At 44.0% G+C, this 17,933-nt stretch overlaps 1 protein-coding gene across 1 annotated transcript in view; it reads right to left on the bottom strand.

Annotated features, from left to right (window-relative positions):
• The window catches only part of LOC308168839 (5'-AMP-activated protein kinase subunit gamma-1-like), a gene marked incomplete at both ends in the record, with an annotated part of 31,965 nt that overhangs the window by 872 nt on the left and 13,160 nt on the right, over positions 1-17,933 (bottom strand). The window contains 10 exons of the mRNA XM_080543483.1: positions 70-235; positions 342-468; positions 3,227-3,281; positions 4,190-4,235; positions 5,137-5,195; positions 6,344-6,425; positions 7,034-7,149; positions 9,943-10,003; positions 10,967-11,250; positions 17,054-17,369. Of these exons, the coding sequence (XP_080399609.1) occupies positions 70-235; positions 342-468; positions 3,227-3,281; positions 4,190-4,235; positions 5,137-5,195; positions 6,344-6,425; positions 7,034-7,149; positions 9,943-10,003; positions 10,967-11,250; positions 17,054-17,369 (1,312 nt within the window). The remainder of the gene's footprint in view (positions 1-69; positions 236-341; positions 469-3,226; positions 3,282-4,189; positions 4,236-5,136; positions 5,196-6,343; positions 6,426-7,033; positions 7,150-9,942; positions 10,004-10,966; positions 11,251-17,053; positions 17,370-17,933) is intronic.

Below are 17,933 nucleotides of genomic sequence, written 5' to 3'. Positions count from 1 at the left end.
GAAACATTCAGCGTATCCACCCATCTACAACTTAACCATCGGCTGTGCTCTGCACGCAGGCACCCCTACCTGACTCGTCCACCACAGGCAGTGCAGACACCCTTCTGTCTACGAAGATGTTGAGGGCTTTGATGATGGGTGTATCGGGGTGGATGAAGGCAATGTTGCTGTATGTACCAATGCTCAGTTCCTCCAGAGTCTGCTTCATAAACGCTGGCTTGGGCATCTCACACACCTGGAACACAGACGGACACGCACGCAATCTGTGTTATGTCTATTGAACTGTATATGACCTATGAGAAGTCTATTGAACTGTTTATGACCTATGAGGAGTGACTTACAAAGAGCTGCAGGAACTTGAGGATCCTCTTGTGTGTGAGGATGTAGAGGGCGTTTCCGCTGACCGGATCGATGACGGGCAGCCGGTGGATCTTGTTCTTGATCAGAGAGTGCACCGCGTCGAAGATGCTGACAGAGCGGAGAGAAGAGGGTTAACATTAGAACAGGAAAGTGTTGAAAGAATCCAGTCCAGTGTCACACTGAATAGGGACTATATTAGCCATAAGGCTTAGCGTTCCAACTACAGCTATGGAAACTCGCATAGCTCAAAATAGCAATACATAACAGTCTAATTGTTATAAATAATTAATCCAATGGCAGTCAGTCAGATGAAGCTGCTGTGTGCGTGTTCCTCCACCAGGAGGTGGAACAACGCCACAACCACACCAGAGGAGAGAGAGTGGGCCAGACAGTGAGGGTTACAGTACAACAAAAGGTTCTCAAAAGAAAGAGGGGTCACGGCGCGGGGGGGTCCTCAGCAAGGTGGCAATAGAACTGACTTACTTTCACTCATATTTTACTCACTGAGAAGTGTAGGTCTTAAAATGAAGAATAGAACAGCCCGCTACAGAACAGTCCAGAACAAAACAGTTGTAGGAGCCAACAGTTGTTGTATTGTACGTATGGGATTAATTGATTTAGTATGAATGGTAAATGGGTAATTTTTGTGATGGTTTATATTTTGGTTGTTTATTTTGTTATTGCTTTGATTACAGTGATTGATATCATCTGGAAGTCACATGGACATGGGAGGTCATATTCTATGGTTAATATAAGCACCTGTTCACTCGCATGGCGGCTGGTTAAGAGAGAAAGGGGAGTGGGTCACAGTACTTTTGTTGACCGCCGTCTCTCAACGCTTTTGATCACTGTCTCTGAACGCGGTGATTATTTTTTTACGTTATAACTAAGTCGATTTTTCTTGTTAATAAAAGCTATGAAACGTATATTTTTTATCTCAGCTGATCGTTTTTTGGTAGCGCGTCAGACAATAGCAAACAAGACCCTCCTCAGCCTCTCAGCGACTTGACGTTGTTTCCTGTTAGTCGTTACAAGGTATTTTTTACCAGAGCGTTTAACACTCTGGTCCATAAGGCTTTAATAATTCAAAGTGGAACAAGAACAGAGGGACCTGAGGAAGGAGTAGGAAGTAGAAAGGGGGGGGGGGGGAGAGAAAGAGGCAGACATAATAGGGAGGGAGAGTGCTAGACCTTCCCCCAGTGAAATCTAGGAGCATACAGGCTCTTTATAGGAAGTCGGTTCACTCTGCCTCCATCTTGGCAAAGCCTCTTTGGACGTTTCAATAAGGAGACCAATGCTGTTTTTTTTTTTTAGACAGGTCGCCTAATAGACAAGTGGGTTGGTGACTTCACGTCAAAGGTGTAATACATCAAGTATTGTGGAGTAAAACCTGGTTGAAGCTCAACTGATGAGTTGAGTTCAATGGGTGAGTGGAGAAGTCTTTACCAACCTATCTAGCATAACAATCTCATGAAAGACAAACAAGTGCTTTATTGGGTGAATATTTAAAAAATGTCATAGCCTTCCTAGCCTCCCACTCGAGCCTTACACAGGCATTGCTAGAGAAACGGCAATAGTCAGTAATAGGACTGGGTATCGCCACTGATTTCCCAAAACGATTAGATTCCGATTCACAAGGTCCCGATTCGATTCGATTCACGATTCGATTATTTGACTATAATACTTGCTTGAATATGAAAGAGATTCTCAGAACTAATGCTATAAATGGTTCAAGGAACCTACGTATAACACTATGTACCGTATTTTCCGGACTATAAGCCGCAGTTTTTTTCATACTTTGGCTGGTCCTGCGACTTATAGTCAGGTGCGACTTATATATCAATAATTCATAATCTCTGACTGACATGAACTGACATACGGTAATCTCTGACTGACATGAACCAAGGAGTAACTTCCGCTAGCGCCTCATACACGATAGAATAGCCATTATACTTGACAATGTGGACATTAAACATGATGTTATGGACCTTATACACAATGTTATGGACGTTATAAACGATATTAAAGTCATTTATTCCTTCCAGAGACTGTTCTATGTTGCTAAATTACCCCCGCGAGGCTATTTTGCTACTTCCGCTAGCGCCACATACGCGATAGAATAGCCATTATACTCGACAATGTGGACATTAAACACGACAATGTGGACATTAAACATGATATTATGGACCTTATACACGATATTATGAACGTTATACACGATATTAAAGTCATTTATTACCTTTCAGAGGCTGTTCAATGTTGCATTGTTTGTAGGCCGCCCTTCATCCTAACTACTTCCGTTTTTCACCAAGCTATCTTTGTCATGGCCTTATACACGATAAATAGTCGTTACACTCGACAATGTGGACATTAAGCACTATATTATGAACGTTATACACGCTATTATGAACGTTATACACGATATTAAAGTCATTTATTACCTTTCAGAGGCTGTTCCATCCTGTTTGCTTGCTCCCGCGACGCCATTTTGTAGCAACGCGCTAGCTAGCCCTGGCTTTACACTCGATAATTTAAGTATTTCTAACCTTTCAGAAGAAGTTTTAATGTGAATTATGTCCTTCCTGGGCTTACAAATCCTCTCATGTCTCTTCACAGTGCCAGACTAGAGTCAAGCTCAACAGGGTCTTCTTTCCCCGCTGATTCCGCCAAGCCCGTTCCCTTGAACCATGCGACTTATAGTCCAGTGCGACTTATATGTGGTTTTTTCCTCTTCGTGGCCCATTTTTGGCCTGCTGCGACTTATACTCGGGTGCGACTTATAGTCCGGAAAATACGGTAACAGTCCATTACTTTACCTCTAAAGAGAGAGAGAGAGAGAGGGTTAGGGTTGGTTGGGGTGTCTTACCTTGCATTAGGAGTGATGTTCACAAGGGGCTTAAACGTCTCCTGAAGGTAGAGCTCTGGAGAGTACAAAAAAGTATTCGATACAACACAATAACGATTTGCCTTTGACTTCATAGTAAGATAACATAAAGCATAATACAACACACACACACCACTAAATCTGACTGTCCCGGTATACATGAATTGCAAAAAGCTCCTGTAACCTAACCCCTGTACCCTTGTAACCTAACCCCTGTATCCCTGTAACCTAACCCCTGTATCTCTGTACCCTTGTAACCTAACCCCTGTATCTCTGTACCCTTGTAACCTAACCCCTGTACCCTTGTAACCTAACCCCTGTACCCTTGTAACCTAACCCCTGTACCTCTGTACCCTTGTAACCTAACCCCTGTACCCTAACCCCTGTACCCTTGTAACCTAACCCCTGTACCCTTGTAACCTAACCCCTGTACCCTTGTAACCTAACCCCTGTACCCTTGTAACCTAACCCCTGTACCCTTGTAACCTAACCCCTGTACTCTTGTAACCTAACCCCTGTACTCTTGTAACCTAACCCCTGTACTCTTGTAACCTAACTCCTGTACCCCTGTACCCTTGTAACCTAACCCCTGTACCCTTGTAACCTAACCCCTGTATCTCTGTACCCTTGTAACCCAACCCCTGTACACCACTGTAACGTAACCCCTGTATCTCTGTACCCCTGTAACCTAACCCCTGTACCCTTGTAACCTAACCCCTGTACCCTTGTAACCTAACCCCTGTACCCTTGTAACCTAACCCCTGTATCTCTGTACCCTTGTAACCCAACCTCTGTACCCTTGTAACCTAACCCCTGTACCCTTGTAACCTAACCCCTGTACTCTTGTAACCTAACCCCTGTACCCTTGTACCCTTGTACCCTTGTAACCCAACCCCTGTACCCTTGTAACCTAACCCCTGTACCCTTGTAACCTAACCCCTGTACCTCTCCATGTCTCTATCTTGTGTTCCTCCAGCTCGTAGATTTGGACCTGAAACAGACATTTCACCAGTCAGGCTCCGAGATGTTAAACACACTGCCATCCAAATATTATTCGCACACACACACACACACACACACACACGAACGCACACAGAAACACACACACACACACACACACACACACATACACACAGTCCCTTATAGTGGTAGTAGAGGATGACTTCAGGAAGCCTGTGAATAAAGAAGCTCCTCCCTCTAGCCAGTGATAATCCTCCACTTGAACTCCAGTTGAATGAGGTCATGACTGACAGAATAGGACACAGAATAGTATGATATTCTATTGTTATTCTAGGATATTTAATCAGTCAGTCATCATGAGCTTAAGTGTGGCAGTAGATGATTCTGCCAGTGACTCTCTGAAGAACAGAACAGGGATATTTATAGCCAGACTACTGTAGGCTGGCACAGCTACAGTGATATGTCTGGCTTTAAGCAGGATGTGTGTGTGTGTGTGTGTGTGTGTGTGTGTGTGTGTGTGTGTGTGTGTGTGTGTGTGTGTGTGTGTGTGTGTGTGTTGCTGCTGCAGCACCACCTGACCTATTAATGCAGAAGACTTTCTGCAAGAAATCCTGCCTTATTTTGTCTTGACAGACTTATCAAAATAAGACTAGATTTTCCTTTAGCGACGTTGATGGAATACCCCCCTGCTATCCCTCTATCGAAATGAATAACTTAAATATTAAATAAATTACTTGAAACATTTTTAAGATGTTGTGTAACCGTTATATAAAAGCGAAATGCCCTTTTCAATATTGTCACTTGGTACTGACACTGATATTGACAATAAATCACAGCCTCAAGTGCATTTTTACTGTACTGTACATAACACGCACGCACACACACAGACACTGGCTTTACTATAATTACTATAATAACCCTCAATCACCTACCATGGGTGACTTGTAGTATCTATGGAGGATGTTGATAAAGTCTGTGATGGTCAACATTCCTGGATAGAGAGAAAGACAGGGACAGAGAGAGAGAGAGAGACAGAGAGATGGGGGGTCTTGTTACATGATGCTGTCGACTCAGCATAATGTGCACTCAAGTACCTATTCGCAGAGGAACAGACATGGAGAGAAAATGAGAGAGCGATTGAGTGAGAGAGAGAGAGAGATGGAGGGAAGGCAGAGAGAGCGGTATATAGAAGGGAGGATTCCATTTGTTCTGGATGGAAAGATGGACTGAAGAAAAGATTGACTCAGGATGTCCTGACTCAGTGTTTCCAGGAAGTGAAGTGAGTATCCGTGTGATACACACCTCTGCTGTTCCTCCGTCTAAGTGGATAAGGCAGATAGGAAATTAATAGAGGGAGAAAACCTAAATGCATATGGGTTTGTTCTTTAAGCTCACTTTCTCCAAGCCCCCGGGGTCTAAATTGAGATAAATCATGGAGCTCAGGAATTATTCAAAACCTATGTTTCTCTCTCTCTCTCTCTCTCTCTCTCTCTCTCTCTCTCTCTCTCTCTCTCTCTCTCTCTCTCTCTCTCTCTCTCTCTCTCTCTCTCTCTCTCTCTCTCTCTCTCTCTCTCTCTCTCTCTCTCTCTCTCTCTCTCTCTCTCCTCTCTCTCTCTCTCTCTCTCTCTCTCTCTCTCTCTCTCTCTCTCTCTCTCTCTCTCTCTCTCTCTCTCTCTCTCTCTCTCTCTCTCTCTCTCTCTCTCTCTCTCTCTCTCTCTCTCTCTCTCGTTAACATCAGAAAACAGCCTAGGGCTGAGAGGGGACACTGAAGTGGATGAGGGGTCTATTCCCGGCACAAGCCATCTGCATGGACACACGCACACACCGGTTTCGATACCATTCCATGCATAATGGAATGAGCCCCATCCTCTGATTTCTACCTCCACCAGCCTCCCCTGATCCGGGAAATAGAGAGGAAAAGAGGAGAGGGAGGTCAGAGATAGGAGAGAGAAAGGGTTGAGAGGGAGGAGGAAGACGTGTCACTGAGAGGATGCCAAGAAAGGAGATATCACAGAGAGGGTGGGAATGGAGGGGTTAGAATAATTATAATAAAGAGTGAGAAAGAGATGAGAGGATCAGAGGAGAGTGATAACCAGAGGACAACACAAGAGGACACACAGAGAGACACGTCCTACTTACCCACAAAGCTTTGCTTCTTGGTCTCCCATAGCGGAGCTGCCCGCACCCCATTGGCGACCAGGGCGAAAAACGCCTTCTTCACCTGAAGGTTGAATAGAGAGAGGTTTAGCACAGAGAGAGAACATTGTGTCTATAGCTAGTGTAGGGAGAAGTCAAAGTAATTAAGATTACAGATGACCAAAATGAAACATTTCCTTTGATTATTGTATTTTATCAACATCAAAATTCAATCTTAAACCTTATTGTTGCTAAAAACCTGCCCTTAACAGGGGCCGGCCAATGCTGGCATGATTCTACACACTAGCCTGCAACATGCCCTGCTAACATACCCTCTCCTCCTTACTGTCTTTCTCTATTGCCTCTGTCCAATAATAACTGAAAAAGAATATGCGAGTGGGACTGAAAAAAAGCATGACAGTGAGGGTGTGAGGCGGGGGTGGCTGAGGGAGGTAGAATTCGGAGGACTCACTGTAATGCACGAAATGGAATGAGGAATGGTATCAAGCGTAGTAGAGTTAAAACTGCTTGGCCAGATGAGACGGGGTTGCAAGTACTGTAAGTCACAGTCAGGGTCGGGGCTCGGTCTAGCTCTAAACTAACCATACAGTTGTGTAAACCGACAATGTCAACAGTGTTGGTGTGCACTCGGTCGAGACAATAAGCAGTGTGAGTGGAACATTGTGTGCTTACCTGAAGTGTCGTGTCAAAGACCACAAGCTTGGAGCTGGTGGGAACGATGTCATAGCACTTGTGTGACTTCATAAAGCGCATGTAGATGTCCCTCTCTGATGATTCTTCTTCAACAGCTGGGGGGGGGGGGGGGGAATCACAGAGAGGTTGAGTGGAAACAAGCAGACTGAGGCAAATACAGCCCAACAGAGCTGAGAGGAAGCAGCTACAGTGCCCTGCACAAGTAATGGGACAGTGAAGATTGTTTTCTTCTCTACACTCCAACGGATTGGATTTGAAACCAAACATCTACGATGAGATTGGAGCAGAGATTTTCATCTTTTAATTAAAGGATTTGTGTACATATTGGTTTCACCATTCCAATATTACAACACTTTTTTATGCATAGTCCAGCTATTTCAGGGTACCCAAAAGTGATGGGACAGTCATTTGTGCAGTCATCAGAGAGCTCTCAATGTCAAGTATTGATCCTAGGCTTTGCATTTGCCTTTGGAGTCTGCTATCAGTGTCTATCAAGATGAGGACCAAAGAGCCGTCAATGAAAGTCAGAGAAGCCATTGTGAGGCTGAAATATCAGAAAAATGTATCAGAAACATAGCCAAAACCTTAAACCTACCAAAATGAAAGGTTGTCGTATAAGGGCGAGGGCGAGTCGTATATGTGCGGATAATATGCGCATAATGCACATAGGGTCTAGCCTAAAGTGCACTTTTACTTTAAATTCGTCCTCCCCTATACCAGTGGTCAAGCCTAAGAGGCACTTTTACATTTGAAAGTGTTTTTGTTTATGTATATATATTTTTTATATTAATTATTATTATTTATTATACTTTATTATACTTTATATTAATAAACCAGTCATAATCTGGAATGTGTCTGAATGTTAAAGTTCCATAAGTATAAGCAAAATAAAGTAAAGTAACAGTTTGTAAATAAATAGTAGCATTTATTTCTCTCCTTACGCAGAAAACACGTACCGAAACCGTGACCCAAAAACCGAGGTTCACACTGAACCCTGGGCCAACTGAACCGTTGCACCCCTAGTAGCTACACATACCATCAAATAAAAGCTGAGAATCTTTAATCTAACAACTCTATACCGAAATTGCAAAATGTCTAACTTCTACCTGTATATAATATAGTGTCAGTAGTAGGCCATGTCAGCACTCAATTCTAAAAGGCCCTGAACACAATGACCATGTCTGCTGTCAAGAATCATGGCCTCATGGTCACAGCCCCAAAACGAGCTGTAGCAATCCTCACAAAGGCACTCTCCCAGTGGATTTCTCAGGGAGTCTGAGTATGTGGATTAGCCGCTGAGCAGCACTCTGGCAGTAGGCCATGTCAGCGACTCAGAGTTACTGTAGAACAGAATAGACCTTTTGTTGTAGCTACAGCCATTCATATTCAACGAACCCTAGAGAGGGAATATATGACAATTACATTTATAATAAAAAAAACTGTTTAAATGGACGTTCTGTGCCTTTTAAAGTCCTTTATCCTATGTCACGTAAAGCTCAACTGAGGCTTTTACCATTAGTAATATGATGTAATTGGAACAGATCATTCTCTCTCCACCGTGCTGAATACGGCTGATGATTGAGAGAAAGGAGGAGAGTAGATGACACAGACATGTAGTGTAGGGTGGGGAGACACTGTGGGTCTCAGAGGGGTGTGGATCGTTAAAGTTGTAGTTCACAGGCAAGTCGGTCTCTGATTGAACATCAGGAACCATTAGTTGAAGAGGTGAGAGATATTCCTAAATGTTCAAATGAATCTCCTTATTTGCAGGGAAATTCCATCTTAACATAGTTGCCTACTGTAGTTATTGTTTTATAGCCACAGCCCTATAGGACCTGAGTCTAATAGCTTACCTGTATATGCGTGTCTGTCACTGTCTACCACTATGCTCCACTGGCTAGACGCCTATTGGTCTTAGCCAAGCGCACCATCATTTTGCCATTTAGCAGACGCTTTTAATCCAAAGCGATTTACAATTACAAATTACAGGGACATTCCCCCTGGAGTAATTGAGGGCTAAGTGCCTTACGCAGCGTAACTCAAGGGCACACTAGTAGTGGTGTGGTTTCAGGCGGGATTTGAACTCACAACCTTCCGATCACAAGTCCAACTCACTATCCACTAGACCACCACTACACCATCACTATACAACTGGAGGCTAGAACCAACAGGTTTGCGAGGGTATGACGATGAACAACACCATCCCTTCCAACATGGACGGAATCCCCCTCCCACTATCCATCCCCGTCTCCCACGGGCACCTCTGAAACAGTCGGCTACACACAGACGGAGTTGTCGGTTCCCTAGCCCATCCGGGAGAAACAGTCAATAAATAGAACGAACAAATAGGCATCTCGTGAGCTTAGAATGATAAGGTTCTATCTCCGTTTAGGTCAGTTCAGAGATATTGAGCGTCAAAGTTTTTACATTCCATTATGTTCTGTGAGATGGAACCTTTGTATTTTATGAATTACTAACTCAAAAATGTCAACATTTTTAAAATAACACCACTCAGGCATTAAGAAACACCTAATGGATCAGATTATGTATAAAAAAAACTCAATTTTGACCAAAATGGAGATAGAACCTTATAATTCTAACGTCACGATCTGCATGCGTTTAAACCAGTTCTCTCTCTCGAGTCATCCAGTGATGATGTCCTAAAGCCTTTCGCATTCATTATGTTGACAACTGTGTTAATATAGACAGTTGTCTTGACTAAGCGTATCATAGAAACATCTACATCATAATATTTCGGATTGCCTATAAATAGAAACCTGTCAATATTATTATGATCACATCGACTATTGTTATTGTAACACCGCCGCATGTTATAATAATATTATTATAGCCTACATTTCCAATGACATGCGACTCGTGGGACATACCTTCATCTTCTGGATCTAGGTTCTCCAGCATGCCTGCTTCGGCTGCTAGACCGCGATCAACCTGTCGGAAAGATGCAGAAATAGTGAAATAGTCCCGATCTCTCTCTCTCTCTGTCTCTCTCTCTCCGTTAACGTTACCGATCAGGCAGGCGGCAGAGAGACGAGAGCGGCGATGATGGTCGGTTTTCCCGGACAGACACGGGGAGATATTATTGGAAGTGTAGCCCGATCTAACGTTCATGGATATAGATCTGTACCCCCTGTGTTTCGCTACGATGAAACCAGGTCGCCCCCCCTCGTTTGACGTGGATCTTGAACCCTAACGCGAATTATTACAGCCATACTCCTGACTCATTCAGTCTGAAAACGGAGGAAAAAAAATTGTCCGACTCCCGACAGATCTCTCTCGGGTTGGTTTTCATAGATGAGAATAATCTCTCCGATGTGTATTAATAGTCAACTGTGATGTGAACAGATTCAACCTTACAATCAATTCTCAGGCCAGGTTTCATTCTAGACGTCGTGCCGACGTTTGGGACGATTTAATAGGACCACCGTGCCCCCGTTTTGCCCCCCATCCTCTTTTCCTCTTTTCGGGTTTAGTGGAACATTCCACTTTCAGCCGCAGTGAAGGACAGAGGCTGGAGCAGTGAGCTCGTCTGGGACACCGAGGCACCAGATCTGTTGAACATGTCGACCGTCTACACCACCGCTCTCCGTTCTCATGTCCAGTCTCATGTGTCGATGCACATGTTTTAATGCTCTGTGAAACTGCGTTAGAGCGGCTGGCAGGGCCTTCATTTCTCTTGAGTTAATAAACCAATGAAATTCACAGCTACTGACAGACTGATGATGATGATGATGATGATGATGATGATGATGATGATGATGAATCATTTTGGAATATTACATTTTGTAAAAATGAAATATGTCTAGGTCTGGGTGATGTGATGGGTGAAAAGCGACAGCACCATTTCCATCAATTATTTATTTTAAAAAAAACAGGAGGGAGTGGTGTTCCTACCGGTGGTGAAGCGGCAGTGGTAGTAGGAGTGGAGGAGGGTGTGTGTGGTGGTGGCTTGGCAGAGGCCAGACTGAAGCGTAGCCCGGTGTCTGGGGGGGAGGAGTAGGAGCGTAGCCGAGCCTCCGGTCTCCACGGCTCACTGTGGTAGGCCTCCAGAGGGAAGGGCCGGGGGCCCGGGCGCTGTCTGCTGGGCAGCGGGGGTTCCAGGGGGAAGGGTGGGGGTCTGGTGGGCTGCTGGGTGGGAGGGGTGGAGGAGGGGGAGGGGGACTGCTGGACAGCTGACGCTGAGGAAGAGGGTAACAGATACAGGATTAGAGGTTGGGGGTTTCATGGTTTCTACTGCTGCATTTTCTAATTGACTTCCTAGCCCCCTACATCTTCCCCTCTCTAACCCCCTAGCCTCCCCCTCTGTAATCCCTAGCCTCTACCTCTCTACCCCCTAGCCCTCTCTCCCCCTTAACGTAATGATAACTTAATATAAATAATGATATTATATAATAATACAAATAGAAAAGTGTGGATGTTTATATACTGTTTTCTATGCTGTTTTATGATGTGATGTTCTGTTTTATTCATTTTATGTTTTATACTGTGTGATGTTTTGTTTTATTCATTTTATGTTTCCATCGAGGACCACTTTGGAAATAAGTGTTTTAAATAATGCTTTCAAGTGCCATCCTCTGGACATTACTTAGTGTCATAATGTGTAAATTATGCTTTTTGTAAATTCCTAATCAAATCAAAAATCTAATCAAAATCTCTCTTAAATGTCTCTTCTTGGAGGAAGGATAGGTAGGTTGTCGGAGCATTTCGAGGGGGTATTTATAGAAAGTGGAGTCTTAAGGAAGTATTGTATGCTGTGTGTGTGTGTGTGTGTGTGTGTGTGTGTGTGTGTGTGTGGAGGGGGGGGGGTGGTTCTACTCAGAGGCTATTGCTGTTTCCAAGGAGAATGAATCACCAGCACAGCTACACTGTAATTACACTAAGCTCTTTAGGCCTTTTGAAAGCTACAGTCGATGATTAATTTTGACAACAAAGAGATCAAAGAATCAACTGAAACCGAACTTCCAGTTCCTAAACAAGGTTTAGGCCCTCCAGTGTGCCCCCACTCAGTAATGACCTCTCCTCTATCTGTTCCCATACCTCCCATCACGGAAGGCTGGTGGAGGTAGAAATCGGAGGACGACTCATTGCAATGCATGGAAGAGAGTGAGGAATGTATTATTATTATTATTATTACTATTATTATTATTATTATTATTATCCACATACAGTGCAGACAGTGAAGCGTTTTTTTTATTTCATTTGGATCTATGGTGAAATCAAAATTACTGTGAGGTTAAAGTAGAGATATTCAGCTTTTATTTGATTTTATGGTATTTGTGTACATATCGGTTTCACCATTTAGACGTGATGACACGTTTTATAAATACTCTTCAGGGCACCAAAAGTAATGGGATAATTCGCTTGAGAGGAGTTTCTCAGGTGTGTTCTTTTGCATAATCTGTGCAGGCATAAGAGAGATGTCAATGACATAAAAATAGAAACACACTAGTGAGCTCAGAAACCATGAATGGGCTGCTAGGCCAAAGAAGACGACTACAGTAGATGACCGAAGAATTCTCACTATAATTAAGAAATGAATGAATGAATGAATGGTCTTTATTGTCATTAATACAGTACAGGTACCATACAACGACATTTAGGAGGGGGGGCTCCCCTGGTGCTTGGAAAAAAGACTAAAAACAAGAGGGCCAAGGGTAAAATAAAAAGGGAAAAGAGCTGGTTTACATAAATAAAGGCTATGTACACTATCTACTATACTATACTACTATACTATACAATAAAACACTGTGCTGTACTCTATGCTATGCTATAAATACCCTAACTTTTTTCTATATCTGAACCTTATGTACACAAGGGTTGCACATAGTATTGAAAACCCCCAAAACATCTGTCCTGCAGATCAGGAACACTCTAAAGGAGGTAGGCGTGAATGCGTTAGAGAAGACTACCATCTGTGGAATACATCACTAGTTGAACTACAGACGCTTCAATGCAAGGTGCAAACCACCAGTTATCCTCAAAAAGGATGGTCAGGGGGCGCTTAGGTGGCGTAGCGGACTAAGTGTTGACCACGTAACCGCAGGGTTCCCGGTTCGATTCCGGCCGCGGACATATCCTGCATGTCATCCCTTCTCTCTCTCACCCATCCTTCCTGTCAAATCTCTACTGTCTCTATCACAATAAAAAGAAAAATATGAGTGGGACTGCCCCACTCAGAAAAAATAACTTATAATAACTATATTAGTTATATTAATAACTCAGATGGCTGTAGTACAGGCCTGGCAGAGCATCACCAGAGAAGACACTCAGTGTCTGGTGGGGTCAATGGGTCATAGACTTCAAGCAGTTATTACATGCAAAGGATTGTCGACCAAATACCGTACTAAACGAGTACTTAATTTGGACATTTGATCAATCTGTTCCATCACTTTCGGGTACCCTGAAATAGGGGGACTATGCATAAAATGTTTTGTAATTTCTGAATGGTGAAACCAATATGTACACAAATACGATCACATCGGAACCCAAACTATAGGTTCCGAGACCTACTGAGAACAACACTAACATATTGTTTGGTGAGCTGTGTTCACTAGTTCTGTACATTATCAAGGTTTTTCCAGATAGTTTGCTGTGGTGTATTGTCTCTTTAGGGCCAGATAGCAGTGCATTTTGCTTGTTTGTGTTTCCCAATAGGCCATGTAGTTTTGTTTTGAGTGTGTTATAATTTGCTTGACTCAAATTGATGGAATGTTTTGGTACTGAGGTTCTATTGTGTTGGAGCAAGTGAGTAAACTGAACCACTGTTGAGTATGGAGCAATAAGAAGAAGAAAATGCTTCACTGTCCCATTACTTAAGCAGGGCACACTATATACTGCACTTTCCATTCTATGTAGTGAGTCTGTTTGATGGTGAGATGTGAGAGCACGGGGCAGTCCTTAGTATGGTACAGTACAGTAGGAATTTGTAGCAGGGACGTGCGTGAATTAAAATGTTTCCTCTGTGTGTCAGAAATGTAATTTCTGTATGATTCCAATAATTTTTTATAGTAAAAATCGCCAAATTTGCGGAGCTCCGCTGCAAATAGAGTGAGGGACGAGAGGGGCGGCAGTGACAAGCTCAGCCTCCCCTGATTGCACAACCCCTCAAAAGCTGGATGGAGTGCGGGCAATAAGCCTGTTACAAACAAAACTGCAATGAAAAAGCACCAGGAGCGGCAGCCATCACGTCTGCCTCACTGAGGACTGAGGATTGAGCCCACGTCATTGACGTTCACTCTCCCTTCACGTTAGCTAGCTCCAGCAAAAAACTTCCAGCGCTGCAAAAATCTAAACTTACAAATGTCTCAAAATTGGACTTTTAATCAAAACAGGGAGTGATGAACAATGGAAGACCAATGCCTGAGCTTAAGCACCTACTTCAAACGAAGGGACAGAAAATAACACTTGTTTTAAATAGAGTGGTACTGCAATTCGTCTTGGCTGTCAACGCATAGCTAGCCATAGCACTGTAGCGGGAACATAGATATGGTTTTTAGGATATTTACTTCATTTACAAGTAAAGGTAGGCTCTATAATAACCTCTATAACAGTCTACTGTAACCCTCTATAATAACCTCTATAACAGTCTACTGTAACCCTCTATAATAACCTCTATAACAGTCTACTCTAACCCTCTATAATAACCTAAGCTGTAATGGTTGTTGTAAAACCGCTGCTGTTGGTGACCTTGAACTGCTACAGATCTGATTTGACAGGAATTCCTCTCCTGCTGGCAATCTCTGAATAAATAATAACTCTTAAAACACTCGTGAATTCACAGAGGTGTGTTTATGTGTGTGTGTGTGTGTGTGTGTGTGTGTGTGTGTGTGTGTGTGTGTGTGTGTGTGTGTGTGTGTGTGTGTGTGTGTGTGGGTGTGTGTGTTTGACAGTACGATACAGTATGTCTAATGCCTGGTTCACGTACAGGGCACCACATGTTCTTTCATAAACACATTGTAAAACACAACCTCTCTGTGAGCTGTGAACTAGCTGTTCTGGTAGGAACAAAGTAGCTGTTCAGTCTCATGGCATCTCTCACTCACACTCACACTCACACTCACCACGCTAGGCTTTGTGGAGGTTGTACCCAGTGTACTTCAACTCTTCCTGTCTTCCCCCCCCCCTGTCTCTGTGTGTCTTTCAGACATTTCTGCTTGGATGTCAACTTCAACCTTAACCAGGCTGAGCTACTCCTCGTCCCTGGGAAAGCCTGCCCTCTCCAAGACTTCTCCATTACAGTAGAGAACTCTACAGTGACCTCCTCACAGATAGCCAAGAACCTTGGGCTAATCCTCGACAACCTTATCTGTGTGGCGAACATCACAGCGACAGCATGCTCCTCCTCAGATTCTTCGTCGACAACAACAGAAGGATACTCCCATTCCTCACCAGAGAAGCAGCACAACTCCTGGTCATCTCCCGCCTTCACTCCTGGCCGGGCTCCCCGCCTCCACCATTAGACCTCTGCAGCTCATCCAGAATGCTGCCGCCCGTCTTGTGTTCAACCTCCCCAAATTCTCCCATGTCACAGGCTTCCAATAGCAGCTCGCATTAGATTCAAGACCCTTGTGCCACCAGGCAGCAAAGGGAACTACCCCTTCCTACATGCAAGCAATGGTCCATACACCTGCCCGTTCACTCCTCAGGCTATACCTTTCAGGCTATAACTGTCCCTCCTGAAATATCCCCACCCCCCTGTTCAGTTTCTCTACTGTATATTAAAAAAGAAATACAATAATAATAATATCTTCCTTCTTCTAGCATTATGACTGCCATGATGGCCACTGGCCAGAGCAGAGATTACTTTTCTTGTGATGACTGATGGATAGATGATACACTATAGACAAATGTAAATGTACATTTTAATGCAATGCAAGTCGCTTTGGATTAAAGGCGTCTGCTAAATGCCCCCAAAAAATAAAATGTAAAATGTACACTCTGGTATAAAGCAGTACACTTGTATGACCACTAGATGCCCCCAGAGACTATTGTACTAGTACATTTTTGACATGTGAGAGAATAACCTCCTAATAATGGAGAATTAATTAAGAGACACTTATCAAACAGCATTTGAATCAATGGGACAAACACCCTCTAACATGAACATAGAAACCCTACAAACAGCGCAAGCTGGGCAGATATCCACAAATAATACAAATTGGGGGGAAAAAACTATGAAGAATTGGAAACGCCTAAAAACAACAGTAACCACCTCTCATAACATTTCCAAACCCTGTAATGCAATTTGTTGTCAAATGCTTAAGCAATATTTACAAAAGTGATTCATGCCAATAAAGCACCACAGACAGACAGACAGGCAGGCAGGCAGGCAGGGAGAGAGAGAGAGAGGGAGAGACACACATACAGTCAGGATGAGGGGTAGGGATAGGGAGAGAGAAGTGAGTGACAGAGAGAGAGAGAGAGAGAGAGAGAGAGAGCTGTTTTGTTCTATAAGCCAGGGGGTTCTAGTGTAAAACAATCTGGGGGCAGAGACCGTTATTACTGCACCGCCGTGAACTACGGTGTACGTTTTAACAAGCCCTCTTCAAACAGCTACTGGCTACTGTCTAACATTACCACTGTATGGTTGAATCACTCTGATGTCTGCTGTTGAATTGTGGTTGTGGTTGCAGATGGACGGATGAAGGCCAAGAGGTGGGAGGAGAAAGGAAAGAGATGAAGGAAAGAGATGAAGAGAGACAAGAGAAGAGAGAGACAATGAGTCTCAGAGCCAACCAGAGAATTCCACCAGGCTAGCAAACCCTCTACCAGCATACAATACAACCACACACTATCTACCTACTGTACGCAGAGTCGCAGACGTATCGATATACTATATGTGTCTGTGTGTGTGTGTGTGTGTGTGTGTGAGTGAGTGTTCCTCACACTGGTGGTTCCTCACACAATGTTGGAGGTACTGAGAGAGATGTGTGTGTGTGTGTGTGTGTGTGTGTGTGTGTGAGTGAGTGTGCTTGTTTTTACCTCTCCTAGCACGGGAAAAGAGTTTGATGCTGCCAGGTGTGGCGGAGGAGGAGGAGGCGGAGCCAGATGTGTTGGAGGCGGAGTCTCTGGAGGAGGAGGAGCGAAAGATTCCGGAGAAGCTGAGTCGTCGGGGCGACTTCGGGGGGGAGTCCTGGTGGTGGGACGAGGCCGAGGGGGAGTAGGGGAAGATGCTTTTGGGGGATCCTGGGCTGTGTTTGGTCCAGGCAGGGGCCGACTGAGGGCTGGTGGGTCGGCTGAACGGACCCCAGGTGAAGAAGCCTTTTGTGGGGCTGGCGGAGTCGCAGGTCCCCTCCCCCTGAGGAAGAAACACAATGTTGGTGGTACTGAGCTAGATGTGTGTGTGTGGTTGGGGGGGGGGGGGTCCTGTGTGTGCATGTTCAATTTAACCCAAACCTAATACGGATGGAGAGACAGAGAGGAGAAGAGAGAGAGGAGGAGGAGGAGGATAAAGAGGAAAAGAGGGGGAGAGAGAGAAGTGAAGGAGGATAGAGAGGGGAAGAGGGGGATGGAGAGGAGGAGAAGTAGAGAGGGAAAGAGAGAGAAATAGGCGCTTTTATTATCTCTATAACTTCTGAGGACACCGTAGCATTATCATATTGAAATATTGCATATAACAAATTCTGTTCCAAGGTCTACGATCAGGTTTTATGTACCGTAAATTGGATAATCCTAGAAGAATTTCTAACTTCTCAGAGTAGCTCCTATGTACAATAGATGTGAGTGAATATGTGAGTGTTATGTTCCAGACGCTATCAGTTACATAACTGACACCTCAAACAAATGGCAGGGCTGATTGGCATCTATGAATATTAATAAGCATATGGTCTGTGGGTGGTATGAAGCTCCACAGAAACTTTCC

Source organism: Nansenia antarctica, assembly GCF_963989245.1.
Source record: "Nansenia antarctica genome assembly, chromosome: 12".
Lineage (NCBI taxonomy): Eukaryota > Metazoa > Chordata > Actinopteri > Argentiniformes > Microstomatidae > Nansenia > Nansenia antarctica.
Note: the sequence above shows the minus strand (reverse complement) of the source record. Positions and strands in the feature narration are given on the sequence as shown.